The sequence below is a fragment of the Diabrotica virgifera genome, chromosome 3 (assembly GCF_917563875.1).
Source record: "Diabrotica virgifera virgifera chromosome 3, PGI_DIABVI_V3a".
NCBI classification, from domain to species: domain Eukaryota; kingdom Metazoa; phylum Arthropoda; class Insecta; order Coleoptera; family Chrysomelidae; genus Diabrotica; species Diabrotica virgifera.
Genome location: NC_065445.1, coordinates 220,425,503 through 220,448,866, shown reverse-complemented (window position 1 = coordinate 220,448,866; position 23,364 = coordinate 220,425,503). Strand labels below are relative to the sequence as shown.

General features: G+C 32.6%; 1 protein-coding gene across 2 annotated transcripts in view; it reads left to right on the top strand.

The window, feature by feature from the left end:
• LOC114325936 (zinc finger protein 420-like) overlaps window positions 1-23,364 on the top strand; it is a 41,325-nt gene that overhangs the window by 12,524 nt on the left and 5,437 nt on the right. Inside the window, exon 2 of one of the 2 annotated variants that reach the window (XM_050647280.1) lies at window positions 8,929-10,912. The exons of the other annotated variant lie outside the window; for it this stretch is intronic. Within the exon in view, the coding sequence (XP_050503237.1) occupies window positions 8,929-10,754 (1,826 nt within the window). The 3' untranslated portion in view covers window positions 10,755-10,912. Of the gene's footprint in view, window positions 1-8,928; window positions 10,913-23,364 lie in introns of those variants that run through there. 2 annotated transcript variants of the gene reach the window in all.

Sequence of the window (23,364 nt, the reverse complement as noted above, 5' to 3'; positions counted from 1 at the left end):
CAAGAAAGTAATATTTTAGATAAATATCGTTTAGAACTTTTGAGGAGTTATGCGTGTGGCTGGCCAGGCGCTGGCCTCCACACCATGTAGTATGGTATAGTTAGACCCAAACCCAGACATCCAAAGTGAAAGTTATCCTCCAACACCAAATTGTTCTATATGGTCCATATAATGTTCAGAAAAAAGTCACACCATTTTGAGCGTCGGGTTTGGGGGGGTGAGGGGGGAGAAATCTGTAAATTCGTAGTTTTTTACGTTTTTTGTCAATATTTCTAAAACTATGCGGTTTAGCATGAACAACCCTCTATAAAAATTGTTCTACATTAAATTTGAAATAAAAAAGGCCCTATGCATAACCCTCTTAAATGAGCGGTTCCAAAGTTACGGAGGTAGTGTAGTATAATTGGTCCAAAAAAAGGCCTAACACAGACATCCAAAATAAAAGTTTTCCTTCAACACCAAATTGTTCTATATGGTCCACATATTGTTTAGTAAAAAGTTACACCATTTTGAGCATCCGGTTTGGGGGGGAGATGGGGGAGAAGTCGGTAAATTAGTAATTTTTTTTAAGTTTTTCGTCCATATTTCTAAAACTATGCTTTAGCGTAAAGAATGTTCTGTAGAAAAATGTTCTACATAAAATTCAAAACAAAAAAGGTTCTATACATAATTGTTATAAAATCAACGGTTCCAGAGTTACGGAGGGTGAAAAGTGGAGGTTTTCGATACTTTTTATATTTACCGATTTCTCCCCCTCTCCCCCCCCCCCCCCCCAAACCCGACGCTCAAAATGGTGCGACTTTTTTCTGAACATTATGTGGACCATATAGAACAATTTGGTGTTGGAGGATAACTTTCACTTTAAGTGTCTGGGTTTTTGGTATAGTTATACCATACATTGCCCAAAAAATATAAAAAGTATCGAAAACCTCGACTTTTCACCCTCCGTAACTCTGGAACCGATGATGTTATAACAATTATGTATACAAGATTTTTTGTTTTAAATTTCATGTAGAACATTTTTGTATATAACATTGTTTACGCTAAAGCATAGTTTTAGAAATATTGACGAAAAACTTTAAAAAACTACTAATTTACCGACTTCTCCCCCATCTGCCCCCAAACCGGACGCTTAAAATGGTGTAACTTTTTACTGAATAATATGTGGACCATACAGAACAATTTGGTGTTGGAGGAAAACTTTTACTTTGGATGTTTGGGTTAGGCCTTTTTTTGAACCAGTTATACTATACGACCTCCGTAACTTTGGAACCATGCATTTTAGAAAGATTATGCATGGGGCCTTTTTTATATCAAATTTAATGTAGAACAATTTTGTATAGAAGGTTGTTCATGCTAAACCGTATAGTTTTAGAAATATTGACGAAAAACGTAAAAAACTACAAATTTACCGATTACTCCCCCCTCTCTCCCCCAAACCCGACGCTCAAAATGGTGTGACTTTTTTCTGGACATTGTGTGGACCATATAGAACAATTTGGTGTTGAAGGATAACTTTCATTTTGGATGTCTGGGTTATGCCATCTTTTGGATCAACTATACTATACTAATGTAAAACTTTAGAGCCTAGAAACCCCAACGGGCGACCATGGCCCTCCATGGGCTGTCAGCGGTCACTGATGATGATGATGATTACTTCCCCAACCAAAGGACTAAACAGCCCTTTTTTTATTTATTTATTTATTTATTTATTTATTTATTTATTGACGGGATACCACCCAATTAAATATATACACAAAATATTACAATAATAATTATCTAGTGATTTAAACATAAATATAGTGAATATGACAGAAATTGGCGATGCAGCTATATAGAAAAAACAAATATTAAAATAAGATAAAGCACATAACAATAAATATAAATCACCTAAATTACAAACATTTTTTTATACACTGTCTACAAATGTTTTCGGAAGCGCACAGCAACAAATCGAAGTATATTCTATTTCCATTTAGAATGATCTACTCAGTGGAGAATGCCTACCAAAGTTGCAGCGATGAAATTTAATTGCAAAATTTTGAAATGATCTAGTGCTAGTGACTCTAGAGGGAACATTAAAATCAATTAGAGACAATAGATTATTGCAATTTATTTTAGAAATCAATAGTTTATGTAGAAACAAAACATCGGCATAAATTCGTCTAGAAGATAGCTTAGGAAGGTTTAATGTATTTCTAATTTCTGGGTAGGAATGGTCACTTAAAGGTTTGGTAATTGGTCCATAGGACCATTTGGATAAGTTATACCATAGTTTTTTATCTCGAACACTAAGATGGGCAAATATTCACCCAGATCTAGATTTTTTGCCCCGAAAGCTGAATTCATTTCCAGTCTCAGGCGTATGTTTATTAGAGTTGTTGTGGAATACATAGTTATTATTGTGATATGTAACTCTAATATAAGGTTGTGATATTTATATTTTATTTTATTGTATTATTGTATTATTATTACTATTTTATTGTATTTGTAAAACATTTAAATATATCGTCATGTTTAAAAAAAGGATGTACATGATAGACACATTTTTTACATTTATTTCAACATTTTATACATACATTGTACATTTTCTGTAATTTCTTAATTCATTTCTTAAATCAAAATCATTATTTTTTACACCTATTACAGTTTTCGCAGTCTTTCCATCTCTTCTAAGTCTGATTTTTACCAAAAGTCAAAGTATTATTTGTTTACAAATCAATAATACACTGGGGTGCAAAATTAACCGGACACCTTAAAGTGGGTCATTTTTGATGTCTCGAATTTGCTAAACCTTTAAGTGATTTTTTAATGTGGTATAGCCTTATTCGTTAACAATATTGCTGTAATAATATTGTTACTAAACTGGTGAACTTTCATTGGATACCGAGTGTACCAATGAAACTGTGTTTTTTTCTCAAACTTCGCATCACCCTGTGGAGTATTCTAGCATTTATAAAATACTGAAATTAAAACCCAACTATAGATTCATGTTTTCTCAACATTCTGTTTTTTTATTCATTCGCTTATGTTGGACCATAAAAAAGTTAGGTACTTTAACAATTACCTATGTTTTTCATGAATACAGGGTGTTTTTAAATAAGTGTGGCAAACTTCAAGGGGTAATTCTACATAAAAAAATAATGACAGTTTGCTTTATGAACCGATGTCCGCAAATGCTTCGTTTCTGAGATAGAGGGTGTTGAACTTTTTCTTACAAACTGCCGATTTATTTAGTGCTTTAAAACCGCTTAGAGGTATGCAAATGAAATTTGGTGGGTTTTAAGACGTAGTTATTGTACATTTTTTGACATACAAGTAAGAAATTAATATTCACCATTGGCGCGCATACGGGTAATATGAGCGGTTACATTACCCGTATGCGCGCCAATGGTGAATATTAAATGCTTAATTGTACGTCAAAAAATGTGCAAGAACTAAGTCTTAAAACCGACCAAATTTCATTTGAATATCTCAACCGGTTTTAAAGCAATAAATAAATCGTCATTTTGTAATAAAAATTTCAACTTCCCCTTTCCCGGAAACGAAGCATTTGCGGACATACCTTTTATAAAGTAAACTCTCATTATTTTTTATGCAGAATGTCCCCTTAAAGTTGGCCATACTTATTTAAAACACCCTGTATTGATGAAAAATTTGGCTAGTTGTTAATGTACCTAACTTTTTTATGGTCCAATGTAAGCGAATGAATCAAAAAACAAAATGTTGAGAAAACATGAGGCTATAGTTGGAATTTAATTTCAGTATTCTATAAATGCTAGAATGTACCACAGGGTGATGCGAACTTTGAGAAAAAACACAGTTTAATTGGTACACCCGGTATACAATGAAAATTTAAGTGTTTAGCAACAATACTATTACAGAGATATTGTTAAAGAATAATTCTATAATATATTAAAAAAATCACTTATATCGGACAACAGGTTTAGGAAATTCCAGACATCAAAAATGACCCATTTTTAAGGTGTCCGGTATTGATGAGCAAAACAAGAACAAGACCAGGCTAGTCTTGGTCTTGGTCTTGTTCTTGCAAGCTTGGTCTTGGTCTTGGTCTTGCAGCTAAAAGGCAGTCTTGGTCTTGGTCTTGCACTAGCCGGTCTTGTTCTTGGTCTTGCTGCAAGAGTCTTGCTGGTCTTGCTTTTTTGGTAGTAATAATTTGAACCAAACAATTTCAAATAAAATGTACATTGAAATAAATAAAGATGTAAAGAATGAAACTATATTATTTGTTTTAAAATTTTAACAGAATGTAGAATGTAGTTTTAAACGGATACCAATTTTAACATTATACATTCACCTAATGACCTAATTATTTCTCTCTATATAAAGAGACTAGAGTATATTTTTATAATGGTAATGTTTATCAGTAGGAAAAATCTGCATTTACAACCCTTGTTGCAATTGCTGGACTTCGGTTGTGTCACGTTGTGTTTTGCATGCTGTCGATACCTGCCGCCTGCCTTCAGACCACGTCTTGAGTCTGGATTATTGTTTATTGCCCCTGTATTTTAATAAAATGTTAAAGAAAAAGAGCTTCGTAAAGGTGCCACAAATTTCGGGGACCTTCAATTCACGGATTTTACGAAAAGGGATAAACGGTTTATAGTTGTTAACAGATAATGATCTGCTCCTTTCACTAGAACACTGTAGTATTTATCCTACGAGGGTCAAATTTAAGAACATAAATTAAATTTTTTTAAGAGAACACAAAAATAAAATATTTTTTACTCTATTTAATCATTATTTAATATAATTAACTTTTTTTATAAACTAACTAAAACATACTTTTTAGTAAATACGTTCATATTTACCATACCTATTTATAGACCTAATACTATAACATAATAACTATACCTAATGGGGAGTTATAAACGCTTATATAATTCTGTAATTTGTTATCTTGCAGTTCTTTAATTTTATTTAAACTACATTGCTCTCGTAACACGAGTTATTCGCACTTTTTATTTTCACATATTTTTGGATTGAATACCCATTATGACATTTAAAAAGTTGAAAATACTCGGATGTGGGTAGTAAAAACTAGAATTTAAAACACACTGAAATGATGCGCATGCATTTCAAGTGCGACACATACTATTTGTAGTACTGGCCCTTTCTGGGGAAAACCTAGATTCTTCCAAATAGTTTTGAACTATGAAATCAGTAAACTTCTTTACGCGTTTGTCATCCGGGATTTTCACAAATAATTCAACTTCCAACTTTCGTTGATTGTAAAAAATAAATCCAAAAAATTATTTTTAAAATTTCCCAATATCGGAATTTTTGTCATTATATTCAGAAACTGAACCTAAGCTTTGGATTTTGCGATACCAAGCTTGACACATTACAATCGACAACCACGTATTTTTTATTCAGGCCACAATGCTTTCACGGCATTGTGAATCCCTTTTCAAAATTTATTATGATATTTTTTGTATTAATTTTAAATTTAACGACCTACATTTTTCCTCGATTATGCGAAAAGAATTGAAATAAGTGTTAGTATTTTTATTAGACAAAAAAGCGAAAACTACTGGTACATAAAAACCGTTTTTAATTGCATTTTTTTTAAATGGATTACCCTATCTATAATTACATTTTTTTTGTCTTACAAGTAATTTCAATTGTCCTTGAACTGTCGCCGTTTGAAAACTTGCCTTCTGGACACTTTGAAGGTTGAGAAAATGCAAACCGTTTGACTTAATCAAAACGACTTAAAAATATAACCAAAATATTATGTATTTTAAAAATTCGATATTGTTTAAGGTTTCTTAAAATGTCAGTATATATTATTGAACTAAAAAATAAAGTTAAATAATAAAAACCAATTTTTCTCAAAAAATGCAAGAGTCTTGCAGGTTGGTCTTGGTCTTGCGTGGTCTTGCAAGGTTCGGTCTTGGTCTTGCAAGCTTGGTCTTGGTCTTGCAACCAAAAGGCAGTCTTGGTCTTGGTCTTGCTGCAAGACCAAGACCAGTCTCGCTCATCACTAGTCCGGTCAATTTTGCACCCCAGTGTATTATTTTTATGTTATGAAAAATATTATATCTGGAAAGTGTGACTTTATAGTAATTCACATAAACTTGTTAACTTGGACTTTTGAAATAAAAGTGTTTGAAAAGATTTACAATTTCCATAAAATAAAATGTATTTCTTTTATTTTAGTAAAAGTTTAAAATTTCAACTATTAGTTAAAAAATCTCAAAAGCAGTTATTTAGTTAATGCAAATTGTCGCAGTAAGTATTTATGCGTCAAATATTTAGTACATACCTTCACACTGGACCCTTAATAATTGCATGATGTAACATGATAAAATTCACAGCACATAGGTAACAGAAACACACTTGTTTATAAATGACCGTTGAATATATTTAAGGGTTCGTAACAAACTTTGAATCAATACGCCAAAACGAATTCTCATGTTAATTGTAGCACGAAACGTCTCTACCGGTGGCTTTTCTAAGACTTGTGTTCTAAGCTTTTCTCTTTGTTAAAAACACGATTTTTTTGAATTCGTCTTTTGGTTGAAGTTTTGTTTCGTATCGTATTGAAATTTGACACGAATAAGCGCCGATGTTTATATAAACAAAGATATGAGCATTCAAAATCGTCGCCGCTTAGGATGTTTATAAACATGATGTACAAACATGAAAAGTAGTCGGAAATGGCAAAAAATTTGAAACTTTATTGTTTATTTATGAAGCATAACGTAAAAAGTGAAATTATGTATAGTTCATATAATTAGCTACAATCTGTAAAAGTTTCAAGTTTCTACATTGTAAAAAATAAGAGAATTTAAGCATTTTCCATTAAAATATTTTTTTATTTAAACATTTCAACAATTAATAAGCATAAAAAAATTGTTATTGACTATTCGTGTATTGTTCCCGCGAATGCATATATCTGCAAATTTTCATTCATTTGCATTGAAGAAAAGGCAGTCAAATTAACGATAAAGATATGATCCAAACGATTGAACTAAAGAAACGCCTTTAAAAACAAATATGCTTCTATTTTTGTTGTCTCAATTTTTGTATGTCTAGTGGTTCTGTTGTTTGTTCCTGTTTTGTCCTTCTTGTTTCTCTGCATTATCTTGTATTTTGATAACCTTTAATTTAATTATTACATTTATTTGTTTTTAAATTCATTTTTCCTTGCATTCAAATACACACAACCAAACTTATATGGAATCTAAAAAGGGGTAGTTCCCTAGGTTGGCTTCATACTAGTGATGTAACGAATATTCGTATTCGCATTCGCGAATATTCGCATGTTTTTGCATATTCGCATTCGCATCCGCATTCGCGAAATTTGTGCGAATGTTTTGCGAATATGAAAACCAGAAAGAAAAATAATTTTAAGATAATATTAGGTTAATAAAATCAAAATCTATTCACTTCTCATCTTTTTTTATTAAGAAAAGGTAACTTAACCTTAAACATGCAGCTACTCTCAAATGGAAATATGCAGGACACAACAGCAGACAAAGAGACGGAAGATGGAATGAAACGATAACTCACTGGAGACCTTGGGACTACAAAAGAGGAAGAGGCAGACCACAGACGAGATGGTCGAATGACCTAAAGAGATACGCAGCGACCAGATCGACAGCATTAGCACTGAACCGAGAAGAATGGAAAAGTAAGGGGGAGGCCTACGTTCAACTTTGGACAAATGAAGGGCAATAGATAGATAGAACTTAACCTTGTATATTCACATTATCAGCCTTCACTTTTTTTATTATTTGGTATTATGTAATAAAGCTTAAGATTCAGATTCATTTACACTAAATATCAATTAACTTTTCATTAAAAACTTAGGAAACATTACAAAAATAGAAACAAATTAAAAAAAATTGGACATTCGCATCCGCATTCGCGAATGTCAGTAGCAGATATTCGCATTCGTATTCGCGAATGTTAAAAAAATGACATTCGTTACATCACTACTTCATACCATATAAACTTACGTGCATAAAAATCGGCCCACTTAAAAATTTGGTCATTTTTTATGACTCGTATTTCCTAAACTGGTTGGCCGATTTAAGTGATTTCTTGAACATGTTATTGCCCGATTCTTTAACAATACCACTGTAATAATATTGTTGCTAAACAGATAAATTTTCATTGGATACCGGGTGCATTAATCAAACTGTGTTTTTTCCTCAAAGTACGCATCACCCTGTGGAATATTCTAGCATATATAAAATGCTTCTAGCTTCTGGTTTTCTTAAGATTCTCTTTTTTATTCATTCGGTTAGGTACTTTAATAACTAGACATGTTCTTCATCAATACACGGTGTTCCTAAATAAGTGCGACAAACTTTAAGGGATAATTCTGCATGAAAAAATAATGACAGTTAACTTGATAAACGTTTGTCCTCAAATGTTTCGTTTCGGAGATACGGGATGTTGAATTTTTTCTTACAAACTGACGATTGATTTATTGCTTTAAAACCAATTGAGATATGCAAATGAAATGTGGTAGGTTTTAAGAGATAGTTATTGCGGATTTTTTGACATAAAATTAAGAATTTAATATTCACCATTGGCGTGCATACGGGTAATATGACCGATCATATTGAACCGTTAACATAAAACTGTGCAGAAAAGGGCACTTGAATAGTGGTTGTAGAAAACTCTTTCAAACTAGTTTGACAAATAGTTTGAATTTTCAAACCTGTACGATTGACCAGTTTGACTTGACTTGAATTATTTGTTAGAAGGATTCACTTAAGTTTGACTTGAAATTAAGTCAAACTCAAGTCAATTACAAACATTCAGGTCAATTACAAACATTCAAGTCAAACTTGTGCAACTTTACTTAAAAAACCGGCAGTTTTCAAATAGATAGTGATTCCATATAAGTTTGGTTGAGTATATTTTATATTATAGTCAGTTTATTTTTAGATTATCTCCAAGAGAACAGGATGGAAATTATAGAGACAGCAACTGAACATTCATCTAACAAAGAAATTTATATGAATCTAGATGCTGAAGGAAAAACATTAAATAAAAATGTGAAAGTTGTGACTGGAGAAAAACCTCACAAGTGTGAAATTTGTTTTAAGCAATTTAGCAAAGCAAGTTATTTGAAAATACATTTGAGAGTGCACACTGGAGAAAAACCTCACAAGTGTGAAATTTGTTTTATGCGATTTAATCAAGCAGGTCACTTGAAACGGCACTTACTAACGCACACTGGAGAAAAGCCTCACAAGTGTGAAATTTGCTTTAAACAATTTAGTGTCGCATGTGATTTAAAAACACATTTAAGATTGCACTCTGGAGAAACACCTTATCACTGTGAAATTTGTTTTAATCGGTTTGCCAAAAAAGTTCAATTAACTTCTCACATGACAGTTCACACTGGAGAAAAACCTCACAAGTGTGAAATTTGTTTTAAACAATTTAGTAATGCAGGTAATTTAAAAAGACACTTTAGAATACACACTGGAGAAAAACTTTATCAGTGTGAAATTTGTTTAAATCGGTTTGCTCAAAAAGTTAATTTAACTTCTCACATTAGAGTTCACACTGGAGAAAAACCTCACAAGTGTGAAATTTGTTTTAAGCAGTTTATTACAGCAAATATGTTGAAATTACATTTAAGAGTGCATACTGGAGAAAAACCTCACAAGTGTGAAATTTGTTTTAAACAATTTTATAACGCAAGTACTTTTAAACGACATTTGATGTTGCACTCTGGAGAAACACCTTATCAGTGTGAAATTTGTTTAAATCGGTTTGCCCAAAAAGTTCAATTAACTTATCATATGGCAGTTCACACTGGAGAAAAACCTCATAAGTGTGAAATTTGTTTTAAGCAGTTTATTACAGCAAGTGTGTTGAAAAACCATTTGAGAGTTCACACTGGAGAAAAACCTTATCAGTGTGAAATTTGTTTAAATCGGTTTGCCCAAAAAGTTCAATTAACTTCTCACATGAGAGTTCACACTGGAGAAAAACTTTATCAGTGTGAAATTTGTTTAAATCGGTTTGCCCAAAAAGTTCAATTAACTTCTCACATGAGAGTTCACACTGGAGAAAAACCTTATCAGTGTGAAATTTGTTTAAATCGGTTTGCCCAAAAACTTCAATTAACTTGCCACATGAGAGTTCACACTGGAGAAAAACCTCCCAAGTGTGAAATTTGCTTTAAGCAATTTAGCGTAGCAAGTAATTTAAAAAAACATTTAAAAGTGCACACTGGAGAAAAACCTTACAAGTGTAAAATTTGTTTTAAACAGTTAATTACAGCAAGTGTGTTGAAAAACCATTTGAGAGTTCACACTGGAGAAAAACCTTATCAGTGTGAAATTTGTTTAAATCGGTTTGCCCAAAAAGTTCAATTAACTTCTCACATGAGAGTTCACACTGGAGAAAAACTTTATCAGTGTGAAATTTGTTTAAATCGGTTTGCCCAAAAAGTTCAATTAACTTCTCACATGAGAGTTCACACTGGAGAAAAACCTTATCAGTGTGAAATTTGTTTAAATCGGTTTGCCCAAAAACTTCAATTAACTTGCCACATGAGAGTTCACACTGGAGAAAAACCTCCCAAGTGTGAAATTTGCTTTAAGCAATTTAGCGTAGCAAGTAATTTAAAAAAACATTTAAAAGTGCATACTGGAGAAAAACCTTACAAGTGCGTAATTTGTTTTAAGCAATTTAGTGAAACAGGTAGTTTAAAAACACATTTGAGAGTGCACACTGGAGAAAAACCTCAAGTGTGAAATTTGTTTTATGCGATTTAATCAAGCAGGTACTTTAAAAGCACATTTGAGAATGCACAGTGGCGAAACACCTTATCAGTGTGAAATTTGTTTAAATCGCTTTGCTCGAAAAGGTCAATTAACTGGTCACATGAGAGTTCACACTGGAGAGAAACCTCACAAGTGTAAAATTTGTTTTAAGCAATTTAGCGTTGCCAGTAATTTGAAAAAACATTTGAGAGTTCACACTGGAAAAAACCTTACAAGTGTGAAATTTGTTTGAAACAATTTAGTGAATCAAGTTCTTTAAAAAAAACATTTAAGACTGCATACTGGAGAAGAACCTCACAAGTGTGAAATTTGTTTTAAGCAGTTTAGTCTAGCAGGTACTTTAAAAACACATTTGAGATTGCACACTGAAGAAACAAACTTACAAAATTAGAATGTTACACGGTGTTCGATAATATAGTGGCAGACCAAACTTTTGTTTTTTTTTAGTCTACACCCTAAAACTACCCTTGGTAAATTTAAAATTATTTTTTCTACAAACGTGTTAAAAATGCAATTTTTAGCACTCCATAGGAGCGTTAAAAATGCTACTTTAAAACACTAATGCGTTAAAAATTTTAAGGCACTGCAGTTAAAAGTGAATTGTCAAATTGTGAAACGTCAAAATATTTACCTATATTTCATTTATTAACATTAATATAATAGTACAACTTGCGCAATTTGAAAAAGGTGGTTTAGAAGGTGTTTTAAAATTTAATTTAAACTGTATTATTGCATTTTTAACACATTTGTAGAAAAACAAGTTTATGTAACGGTATAATATTTTCGCTGTGTGAAATTTGTTGTAAGCGATTTAGCCAAGCAGGATTTGAAAAACATTTAAGAACACGTACTAGAGAAAAACGTTAGTGTGATTTGTTTTGCAGTTTTCTGTGAAAAGTAAATTGTAGCTATTACTGCATGAAGATGTCGAAGTCATTTTTTAACAATTTTGAGATATCAAGGGTTAACACCTTCTTGCTCGGACTACTTTAGACAAAACTTGACTTAACGTGTTTTTAACATTGGGTTTTAGGGTCTCCAGCGACATCTATGCACCAAAGTCTTTGCGCACAACGCAAGAAAATGAGTTAACACTTTCATGTATACCATTATGGCATTTTGGAAAAAAATGAGATTGAGATTACATACAGGCCCGCCGAGAGGGCGGTACAGCCGGTACATTTTACCGGGGCCCGCTGTCAACTAGGCCAGAGACGTAATTTTCCCGTTTTTTTTTTGCTTATCAGAAAAATCAAAAATTCATGGTCTTTCATTGTTAAAAATCTAAATTAGTTGCCAGTAATTATAGAACAAATCCAGAATTTACATCAAATAAAGAATAACGGCGCAAGAAGCCTGCAAGTTTTTTTGATGGTTTGCGTGGTTGGCACGACCCGACTGATAATTTTGAAGAAAAAGAAAATAATCGTTTTCGTTTTGATTCAATTCGAGTCTCTTGCCATCCTCTGACACAGTGTTTCTGGGTCGCTACCCTTTATCAAAGAGGCTATTGCAAGTAGACTGAATTGAATCAACTCGAGACGAAGAAGAACTGCATCTATTAAAATATCTGCAGTATATTGTGGTTAGACTGTCCTCTAACGGGGAATGACAAAATAAATAAAATAAATTTCGACCAAGAGTCAGGATTCTGTTAACCGAGATACGATAGTATCAAGCGGCGCCGCTAGGAGGAGCTTCTCCAACAATGCGTCTCAGAATACTTTAAGAACACTTGGTCATTTTGTACTCTAAAGCATGAAAAAGAAAAAGAAAATAATCGTTTTCGTTTTGATTCAATTCGAGTCTCTTGCCATCCTCTGACACAGTGTTTCTGGGTCTCTACCCTTTATCAAAGAGGCTATTGCAAGTAGACTGAATTGAATCAACTCGAGACGAAGAAGAACTGCATCTATTAAAATATCTGCAGTATATTGTGGTTAGACTGTCCTCTAACGGGGAATGACAAAATAAATAAAATAAATTTCGACCAAGAGTCAGGATTCTGAGACGCATTGTTGGAGAAGCTCCTCCTAGCGGCGCCGCTTGATACTATCGTATCTCGGTTAACAGAATCCTGACTCTTGGTCGAAATTTATTTTATTTATTTTGTCATTCCCCGTTAGAGGACAGTCTAACCACAATATACTGCAGATATTTTAATAGATGCAGTTCTTCTTCGTCTTGAGTTGATTCAATTCAGTCTACTTGCAATAGCCTCTTTGATAAAGGGTAGAGACCCAGAAACACTGTGTCAGAGGATGGCAAGAGACTCGAATTGAATCAAAACGAAAACGATTATTTTCTTTTTCATGCTTTACTCGGTTTAGAGTACAAAATGACCAAGTGTTCTTAAAGTATTCTGAGACGCATTGTTGGAGAAGCTCCTCCTAGCGGCGCTGCTTGATACTATCGTATCTCGGTTAACAGAATCCTGACTCTTGGTCGAAATTTATTTTATTTATTTTGTCATTCCCCGTTAGAGGACAGTCTAACCACAATATACTGCAGATATTTTAATAGATGCAGTTCTTCTTCGTCTCGAGTTGATTCAATTCAGTCTACTTGCAATAGCCTCTTTGATAAAGGGTAGAGACCCAGAAACACTGTGTCAGAGGATGGCAAGAGACTCGAATTGAATCAAAACGAAAACGATTATTTTCTTTTTCATGCTTTACTCGGTTTAGAGTACAAAATGACCAAGTGTTCTTAAAGTATTCTGAGACGCATTGTTGGAGAAGCTCCTCCTAGCGGCGCCGCTTGATACTATCGTATCTCGGTTAACAGAATCCTGACTCTTGGTCGAAATTTATTTTATTTATTTTGATAATTTTGGGCCCGACATAATGTTTCGCTGTGAAATATTTAATATTGTCAAAGATTGTATACATAATGTAAGGAGCTTACAGTTAAAATAAAACTCTCGGTTCGTTTATACGAATTTATTTATACAAGTTACAGACGAATTTATTTTATAGACTGACCAAATCTAACATCGTTTTCCGCTTTCATAAAAGATAACTGATTCTCGAAAAATCCAGACACGACATCTCTTGTTTTCGCTTGATCTTCCACATACCGCTCGTCCCCCTCTACGCCACTTTCAGTACACATCGCGCTGAGTCTGGAACATTCCAACATGTTCGGGATGGGAACTGTTACACGGGGGTCGGTCAAGAGTACTCTTTACACTGCTCCCCTCTTAAGATCTGAGCGTCCCGATGAGCAACTCTAGACGAAGGGCCAGGATGGCGGAATCTACAGGACTCTCCGGCTCTGCACACACCCTTCAAGAAAAAATAACAGTCTACTGTCTTTGACGGGTATGGTAACTTCGGGTTAATGCAACACACAGTTATTCGTACGCCGGTTTCTCGGAAGACTACTTCAAGCATGCTTCTCACAATCTTCTAATCCAGATTTTCTACTGCATGGCCTATTTTTGGTAAAGCTAAATTTTTGATGTCATAATTACACACAATTTTCTTCAAATTCACGGTAACTTCAAATTATTTAGAGCACGCCACATGTTCTCGTAGCTTGGCGGGTCCGTATAGGACTTCCTAGTCACCATATACAGCAAAAATCGAGGACCATCTTCTAATCGCAGTACTCTTCCAATTTTAGGCTGCTGATTTCTTAACTCGTCCAGGCGGCCGAACTTTCTATTGAATACGGATGAGATTCCTTTAGTCATCTCGAGGTCTTGGGCAACACAGTGGGCTAGAGGGATGTTTTCTGGAACACTAAACAGATCTTGCTGAACTTCTGTGGTCACGCCGAATCTAGCACTCTTTCTCTCTGCGTAATTTGACATAAATTCCTTAAAACTTGGCTGTGCGGCATCTTTCATCTCCTGTTGGAGAACTCGAGCTTCTTCTGTTTCATTTGAGCCAGCATACGGTGCAAGACGATTTATGTGAATAACTTTTGGTTTACCGTTTGGCAACTTCTTAATTCTGTATATTACGTCATTTATTTTCTTCTTAACTTCATACGGACCTTCCCATTGTCTTTGCAGTTTATAACACAAGCCTCGACGACGTTGTGGATTATAAAGCCAGACAATATCACCCACTTCGAAGCTTTCATTCTTGAACCGAGAATCATATTGATCTTTAATTCTGTCACTGGCTATCTGGATGTGTTGTCAGGCAAGTTCATGAATGTTGTTCATTCGTAACTTCAGGGGGTCGACGTATTATTCGCCTGCAACATGTTCCTCGGAGGGTCTGCAGCCTAAACTCTGAGACAGGTTGGTGTCTGACCTGTAGTTTCATTCACGGCCGAGCGGTAGGCCATCAGGAATAAATTAATGTGCTGGTCCCAATCTCGCTGATGTTCAGATACAACTTTGAATAAGTGTTTACCCATCGTTCGGTTCATCCTCTCGACCATTTCATCTGATCGAGACATTTGATGAGTTTTCTTAAACGTTAAAATAGAAGTAACATTTAAGTAACAAAGTTTGAAGTAACAAAGAGAACCTTATGTAGAAATAGTACAAGTTGGAGTGAGTACGAGAGATTGATCGGAACATGGCACAGGATGGGAAGATATCCATAAAAGCAGCGTTGCCAGAGTTGGTACAATTGTACCAATTTGATACAATTAACAACCAAACTTTTGATACTAAAATATCCTAAAGTAAAAAACCTAAAATTTTGTGATGAAAGAGCCTAGCCGGGTAAGATGATGAAAAGTGCCCCCAACTCGATTCGAATTCCGTATAGGTCACCGTTTAGCATATATACTGAAACTAACTTTCTGAAATTTTTAGCCCCCTAGGTGGTCATGTGACCCACCTAGAGGCTAATTAGGGTTTTTATGCTTTTATTTTTTTATCTCAGCCGCATCGAGAACTAGCGAAAAACTTCAAATAAAAAAGTTGTAAACTTCTGTCGAAAAAATTTTTTTTTTTAATTTTTGGCGGGAAATTTAAATTTTAGAACGGTTTTAAAATTTTAAATTAGTATAAAAAAATAACTAAGACATTCGTTTTCACGAAAAAAAAAAATATAACGTGTATTTTTGTACAATGTTTAACCTGAATTTTTTCAAATTTTTAAAATTAGTGAAACGCACCTTTAAAAATAAAAAGCAGCATTTTTTCAGTTTTTTTTTTTTTCGTTTTTTGATATAATTTTATACATATTTTTCAAAAAAGGTAACACCGTCACTAGAATAGGTAAAAAACTGAAAAAGAATTGGGGTATGGTTAATAAAAATTTTTTGGAACGCCATCCATTTTCAAGATTAGCCGAAACTACTGGCAACATTGTAATAAAACTTGGCGGGTTTTACGCGGTAGTTATTGTGCATGTTTTGACATACAATTAAGGATTTGATATTCATCATTGCAAAAAATAAAATCATTGTTTTGCTGCAAAAAATAAAATATCTTAACGCTTCCAAAGTACAGTAGAACGTCAATAATCCGGATTAATTGGGACCGGACCCCATTAGGATTATCAAATTATCCGGATTATCGAAATTACCTCAAAAAAGACCAGTATACACATTAATGTACAACAATCGTTTTAAAATTTTATGTTTTCTCTTGCACAGTAAAGAGTAAAGTGTCTACGACGTGAAATTAATCAAAACATATTTTTATGTTTAAACACTGTATTGTAATTAATTTATAATAGCAGCATGTGTACAGTAAAAACATCAGACACTATTTGGGCTTTTAAAAAAATGTGTAAAATATTTTTGAACTCCGATAGAGGTTCGTTTTTCGCAGCTAAGTTCTTAATTTATTTTAAAAGAATCAGATATTTTTGCTAGATACAAATCCGGATTATTGACGGTCCGGATTTTTGACGTCCGGATTATCGACGTTCTACTGTATTCGAATTAGTTTTTATAATGGATGTACGAGATTATGTAGATGTAGAAACTACTAGAAGTTCGAATACTTTGTAAGGGGTAAGATGTTTTATTTTTTGAATAAAAATGGCGCGTCGTATGTAAAAGTAGGAAGACAGATTTTTTGTCACAAATTGAACGAGGAATTCAAAAACGATTGTTAATTTGAAATATGTCAGTGGCGTACTATCTTTTTTCTTTGAAAAGTTCAGACCATTACCCCTATGCGCGCCAATGATGAATATCAAATCCTTAGTTGTATGTCAAAACATGCACAATAACTACCTCTTAAAACCCGCCAAGTTTTATTACAATGTTGCCAGTAGTTTCGGCAAAATCGTAAAAAATGTGTAAAATTTTGTTTTCTTCAACGCCCTGTATCTTGAAAATGGATGGCGTTACAAAAAATTTTTATTAAGCAAACCCCAATTATTTTTCAGTTTTTCACGTATTCTAGTGACAGTGTTACCTTTTTTGAAAAATATGTATAAAATTATATCAAAAAACGAAAAAATGCGGTATTTTTATTTTTAAAGGTGCGTTTCACCAATTTGTGCAAAAATACACGTTATAAATTTTTTTTTGTGAAAACGAACGTCTTAGTTATTTTTTTATACTCATTTAAAATTTTAAAATCGTTCTAAAATTTAAATTTTCCGCCTAAAATTAAAAAAAAATCTCGGACAGAACTTTTTAAAGTTTACAACTTTTTTATTTAATGTTTTTCGCTAGTTCTCGATGCGGCTGAGACAAAAAATAAAAGCATAAAAACCCTAATTAGGCTCTAGGTGGGTCACATGACCACCTAGGGGGCTAAAAATTTCAGAAAGTTAGTTTCACTATATATGCTAAACGGTGATCTATATGGAATTCGAATCGAGTTGGGGGCACTTTTAATCATCTTACCCGGCTAGGCCGTTTGCTTCAAATAACATTAAACGACGTTTTTTTTTAGTTTTGTACAAAATGTATTGGTTTAGTACATTTTGTGTCACTATTCCAGTCATTCCAGTGCATTTACAAAAATTTATCTGGCAACACTGCAAAAAGGTAACTATGGTTCTACTTAAAATCCCTATGTTTATAAATTTCAACTTATATTAATCATTCAACAATTATATCTCGATTTGATTTTTGTATGATTTTAAAATTGGATTACCCTTCTATTCTTAAATTATTAGCTTTACTTTTTATTGTTGTACTGCTTTATATTTGATAGTAAATTAATAAAATGCCGCACAAAATCCTAGAACAACCTGAAACAGCGTTCTTCGTTAAATATTCACTTTATTTCTATCTAAAAGCAAGTCAAAATATGAACCTAACCTTACAAATCCTTACATAACTACAAAGTTATCTCATAACTTGAGGTTTAACGTCGCGTAACAAAGTGACAGTTGATATATCAGATAACTCAAGAACTGCCAAGAAATAATGCAAGTAGTTACGTCAAATATGGTACATGACACCAATTCGATGATTATAACTTAACTACAGGATAACTTTACGTTATATTTAACGTGAGTGATTCATCACAAGGCTGATTATATGGATATATCGAGTTTTAAAGGAGCTAGAGCTCTTTAAAGATGGCGTCTTGGAATTAGTTTTTCTTAAATATCTCCAGAGCGCTTCTATTTAGAAAAACGAAAACTGGTACGTTTATTTATGTTCCAAAGATAAATCGATTTTCTCAATTGCGACATTCTAGTACCAGTCATATGCATCCGCTTTGGGTATGTCAACGGTTATTTTAATGCATAACTTTTTTGTCTTAATTTTTAAGCATTTTTGACGTTTGATGATTCAATATGTTTTTTGTGGATATATCTCATACATTTGATCACGGCGATATTGGGACCGTGCAAGTTCGGCAAAGCGACCCCTATTTCTACGCTCTGTACTTTTAATCGCACTTTTAATTATATTGGCCAATTATATTAGTCCTGGTTACTGGATAATTGTCAAGGCCATAGTCCAAAAAAATAATAAGAAGAAAAAATAAGATGCAGGTTATGTTATGCAAACGTAAACAATTGTATGTGGTAAATAAAATTAGTTATTAAAATGCAGTACTGCAAGCAAAATACAATTAATTAAATTTACCTTTATATAATAATTGCATATCATATCGATATTGTGGAGCAATATATAATTTTTCTGCTTCAATGACAGAAGGTATGAAATATACGTCAATTTGACAATTTCAATTGACAATATGAATTATTTAAGATAGTTGCAATATTTCTCCGCGACTCGCGCACGGTCGTTTCTCGTTTTCCTTCCAAGTACTTACACACCGCGAATAGAGGCCATACAATCTCAACAATGTTACCCATAGCACCATTAACTATTAGTCCTTTTTCGACATTAATGTTTACTCGTAACATTACTCTTGCGCCAACGAATATCTTCCCTTTATTAATCCACCTACAGGGGGAAAGGGATGATCTGGAGCATTGGAGCGTGGTGAAGTGATTCCTGTATGACACGAATTAATACACCTCGCTCCAATGAATTGTTGCACCCGGACGTGATTTTTAGGAGTGAACAAGTCTCACAGAGTGGGTTGAATCAAATTGCTTGTTTGCTTACTCAAAATGCCATATATCACCCCGTAGTAAATCTAGAATTCCAAATTAAATTTGAAAACCCAGTAGGCAATACACATAAAATTTTATGAAGTATATTTTGATGAATAAATAATTTCCAATTTTCTTTGATTTATATGAGTTTAAAGTCGATTACAAAATTCTTTTATCTACTCTATCTCATATTATGTAGTAAGTTTTTAGTTTGTGAAAACTGTCATTGTAGAGCAGTACTTGAAGGGTTTAAAGTGTGCGTGAAGTAGGTAACAATGTATTTTACTTAAATGGGATTTACTTTTTCGCGCACTTTCATATAATCAAATATCCTTAACTTTCGCGTTGTCATGGTGATGACTTGCTTGTGAGCAATAAATTACAACCAAAGTTTGTAAATGCAAATTGCAAATTTTTAAATGTCAAAGTTCTAAAGATTGTAGAATAGAAATGTATTCCAGTGACGAAGAGTTTCAGTTTTTTTATTTGTTTATCCTAGATAAAATATTGTATGAAACTGTGCGTGAAGTACTTTTTGCGCACTTGCGCGATGTATAGCACTCGCAAAAAACATACTTCACGAACTGTTTAATAAATAGTAACTATTATGACACAGAAACTGAAACAACAAAATAGTTTATAATTTTATATTGGGTCCTATAAATAATCAAAACGTTTTATTATAAAAAGTTTTTTTATAAAAGTGTATTTATTTAATATGAAATATAATATATACAGGGTGTAACAAAAATACAGGTCATAAATTTAATCGCATATTCTGGGACCAAAAATAGTTCGATTGAACCTAACTTACCTTAGTACAAATATGCACGGAAAAAAAGTTACAGCCCTTTGAAGTTACAAAATGAAAATCGATTTTTTTCAATATATCGAAAACTATTAGACTTTTTTTATTGAAAATGGACATGTGTTATTCTTATGGCAGGAGTATTTTAAGAAAAAATTATAATGAAATTTGGACACCCCATAAAAATTTTATGGTGGTTTGGTTCTTTTAAACCCCCCCAAACTTTTGTGTACGTTCCAATTTAATTATTATTGTAGAGCCATTAGTTAAACACAAGTTTTTAAAAACTTTTTTGTCTCTTAGTACTTTTTTCAAAAGTCTGTTTTTATCGAGATATTTGAATATTTGTCAAATCCACCACATATTTGTATATGGTAAAGTACGGTTATGGAGACTACATTTTTATGTATATTTTGAACCATATTAAAAAAGAAGCCACATCTCGATAAAAAATGCGTTATCAAAAAAATACAAAGAGGCAAAAAAGTTTTAAAAACACTGTGTTTAACTAATGGTACCGCAGTAATAGTTTAATTGGAACGTACACAAACATTTGGGGGGTTTAAAGGAACAAAACCCTCATAAAATTTTTATGTAAACATATTAAAAAAGAAGCTGCAACTCGATAAAAACTGCCTTATCGAAAAAATACTAAGAGGCAAAAAAGTTTCAAAAATATTGAATTTAACTTATGGAATCACAATAATAATTTATTTGGAACGGACACAAAAGTTTGGGGGGTTTAAGGGAACAAAACCCCCATAAAATTTTTATGGGGTGCACAAATTTCACTATAATTTTTCTTTAAGATGTTCTTTCCATAAGAATGCTACATGTCTATTTTCAACAAAAAACCTGTAATAGTTTTCGATGTATTCAAAAAAATCGATTTTGATTTTGTAACTTCAAAGGGCTGTAACTTCTTTTGTGTGAATATTTGTACTAAGGTAAGTTAGGTTCATTCGAACTATTTTTGGTCCCAGAATATGTGGTTTAATTTATGACCTGTATTTTTGTTACACCCTGTATAATGTCAAAGTGTTTTATTTATACAGGGAATAATAACAGTAATTTCACAGTTTAGGATTTATAAGAGCCCAAAAAGGAGCTTGGTTTTTGAAGGGTTGAATTTTTTTATCAAATTAGCTGAAAGAACAGAAAAATAAGATGAATTTTTTGGTACCTACCAACAAATTCAAGCAAGATATGAGCTGGGTCTCTGTTTTAGACTATACCTTTTTTTTTGTTAACAGAAAATGGTATAACAAAAACTTACATGAAATGATTGTGTACAATATTAATACAAGAAGTTTTGTGTATTAAATTGTCACTTTTTCCTATTAGAATATGTTATGTGATTCTGCGCATTACATGCTAAAAAAGTACCTTTTTATATGTTTGTGATGGTACATGTACTGTTAACCTCAATTTTCTTCTTCTTATTTTTTTTAAGAATATTTTAACCTCATTTTCCTCAACGTTTAACTTAGTTAGTTTTATCTTTGATATTTTATATTACAAAGATATATGTTATATGATGGATAAGAAAACCATTATTATCAGCTGCTTCCATTGCAACATTTCTTAAAAGAAAAGTTAACCTTAAAAGAACCAATGTGACAGTATAACGAAAATAACCTGACTGCGCATGCCTGTGTACTAAAAATTGTTATCAAATAGGACATGTTCTAATTTGTATAACATTTTCTGTTAACAGATTTTGTTTCCTGTTTTACAATGTGACAAAACTTAGTATACCATTTTCTTATATTATTTTATGTTTTAGACTATAACATAATTATAAAAAGACATATCAGTCCATTACGCCGCCTTACATTAAATATGTGAAATATCCATATATGAAAGTTTCCATCAGATTACAATAATTTATACGCCCATTTTGACGAATGGCTAAAATTGCTTGTACTTGCTAAATGGAACGGCAAGGAATGCTCAAACGCTTATCAATATACACCTAAGATAACATTTAAAAACAAAAAATGTCATTTTTCCACGGCGGTGCTAAAACAGCCACTTTCCCGCACGCATTTCCTTTCCGAAAGTTGAACTTTCCCGCACAGCGTGCGAGAAAGTGGAATACCTTGTATGTAAACTAATATTTAGATATTATTTACCTAATTTATTTCAAATGTATCCAATTGTTTTCATATTTTAATGAAATTAACGTGATTATTTCATTCATAGGAGATTCTGACCAATAGAAAGCTACAAAAATAAAAATTAAAGTGAAAATTCCACACCTGTAATTTTGAACCAATCAAAATACGTTATTTTGACAGATCACCATGGCAACGGAGGTATTTTATCGGAAAATTTTTGCTCGTGGGGTACCCAACAGCGAATTATAGTGGAAATTTTTTGACGTTTACAATAACAGAACATTTTTGACAGACTGGTTTTTATTTGTTTACATAATTTAAAATAAAACGCCAGAAAATAATTTTCTATCACTTGTAGTTACTCAAAACTTATGTAAAATTGAAGAATATACTATTTTCTATCTTGAAATGGTATTCCCATGCAACTACAATGAGTAGAAATTACGAATTTGAAAGCCTAAATAATTGCTGACAAAGCTGTGGCGCGCTATTAATCTGTTCATGCAGCTTTGGATTTTCAAATGCAAATTTGGTGTGGAATTTTCTTACCGAATACCACGCGAAGTCAAATTAATATCCGGAAATTTTTTTTGATCATGAATATTTTTAGAAAATTTCCCTCGTCTGCGACTCGGGAAATTTTCAAAATATTCATGATCTCAAAAAAATTTCCGGAAATAATTTGACCTCTAGTGGTATTACTAGTAATTATTTCATTCATAGGAGATTCTGACCAATAGAAAGCTACAGAAATAAAAATTAAACTGATAATTTCCCGTCGTGAAGTATATTACGTCAGATACCCTTCGTTGCTATGAAAAAATACATTCTGTGACATTATTGACAATTAATGTTTTAGAAAATTATAAAAGTGATGACTTTCAACCGTCAAATATTTATAACAACTGTGTGTTTAACAGTACTAATTTGTACTTACATAAATAAATTACAATAAAATTTTGGTTTTGAACAGTTTTATTCATGAAATAATCGCAACAAATTGCACTCGATCTCTAAAATTAATATAGAATTTTTGCCCTTGTGACACTTTGACATAATTTCACTCGCCTTTGGCTCGTGAAATTAAAACTGTCAAAGTGTCACTCGGGAAAAATTCAATAATTTTAGAACTCTTGTGCAATTACTACTGATTATTTCATTCATAGGAGATTCTGACCAATAGAAAGCTACAGAAA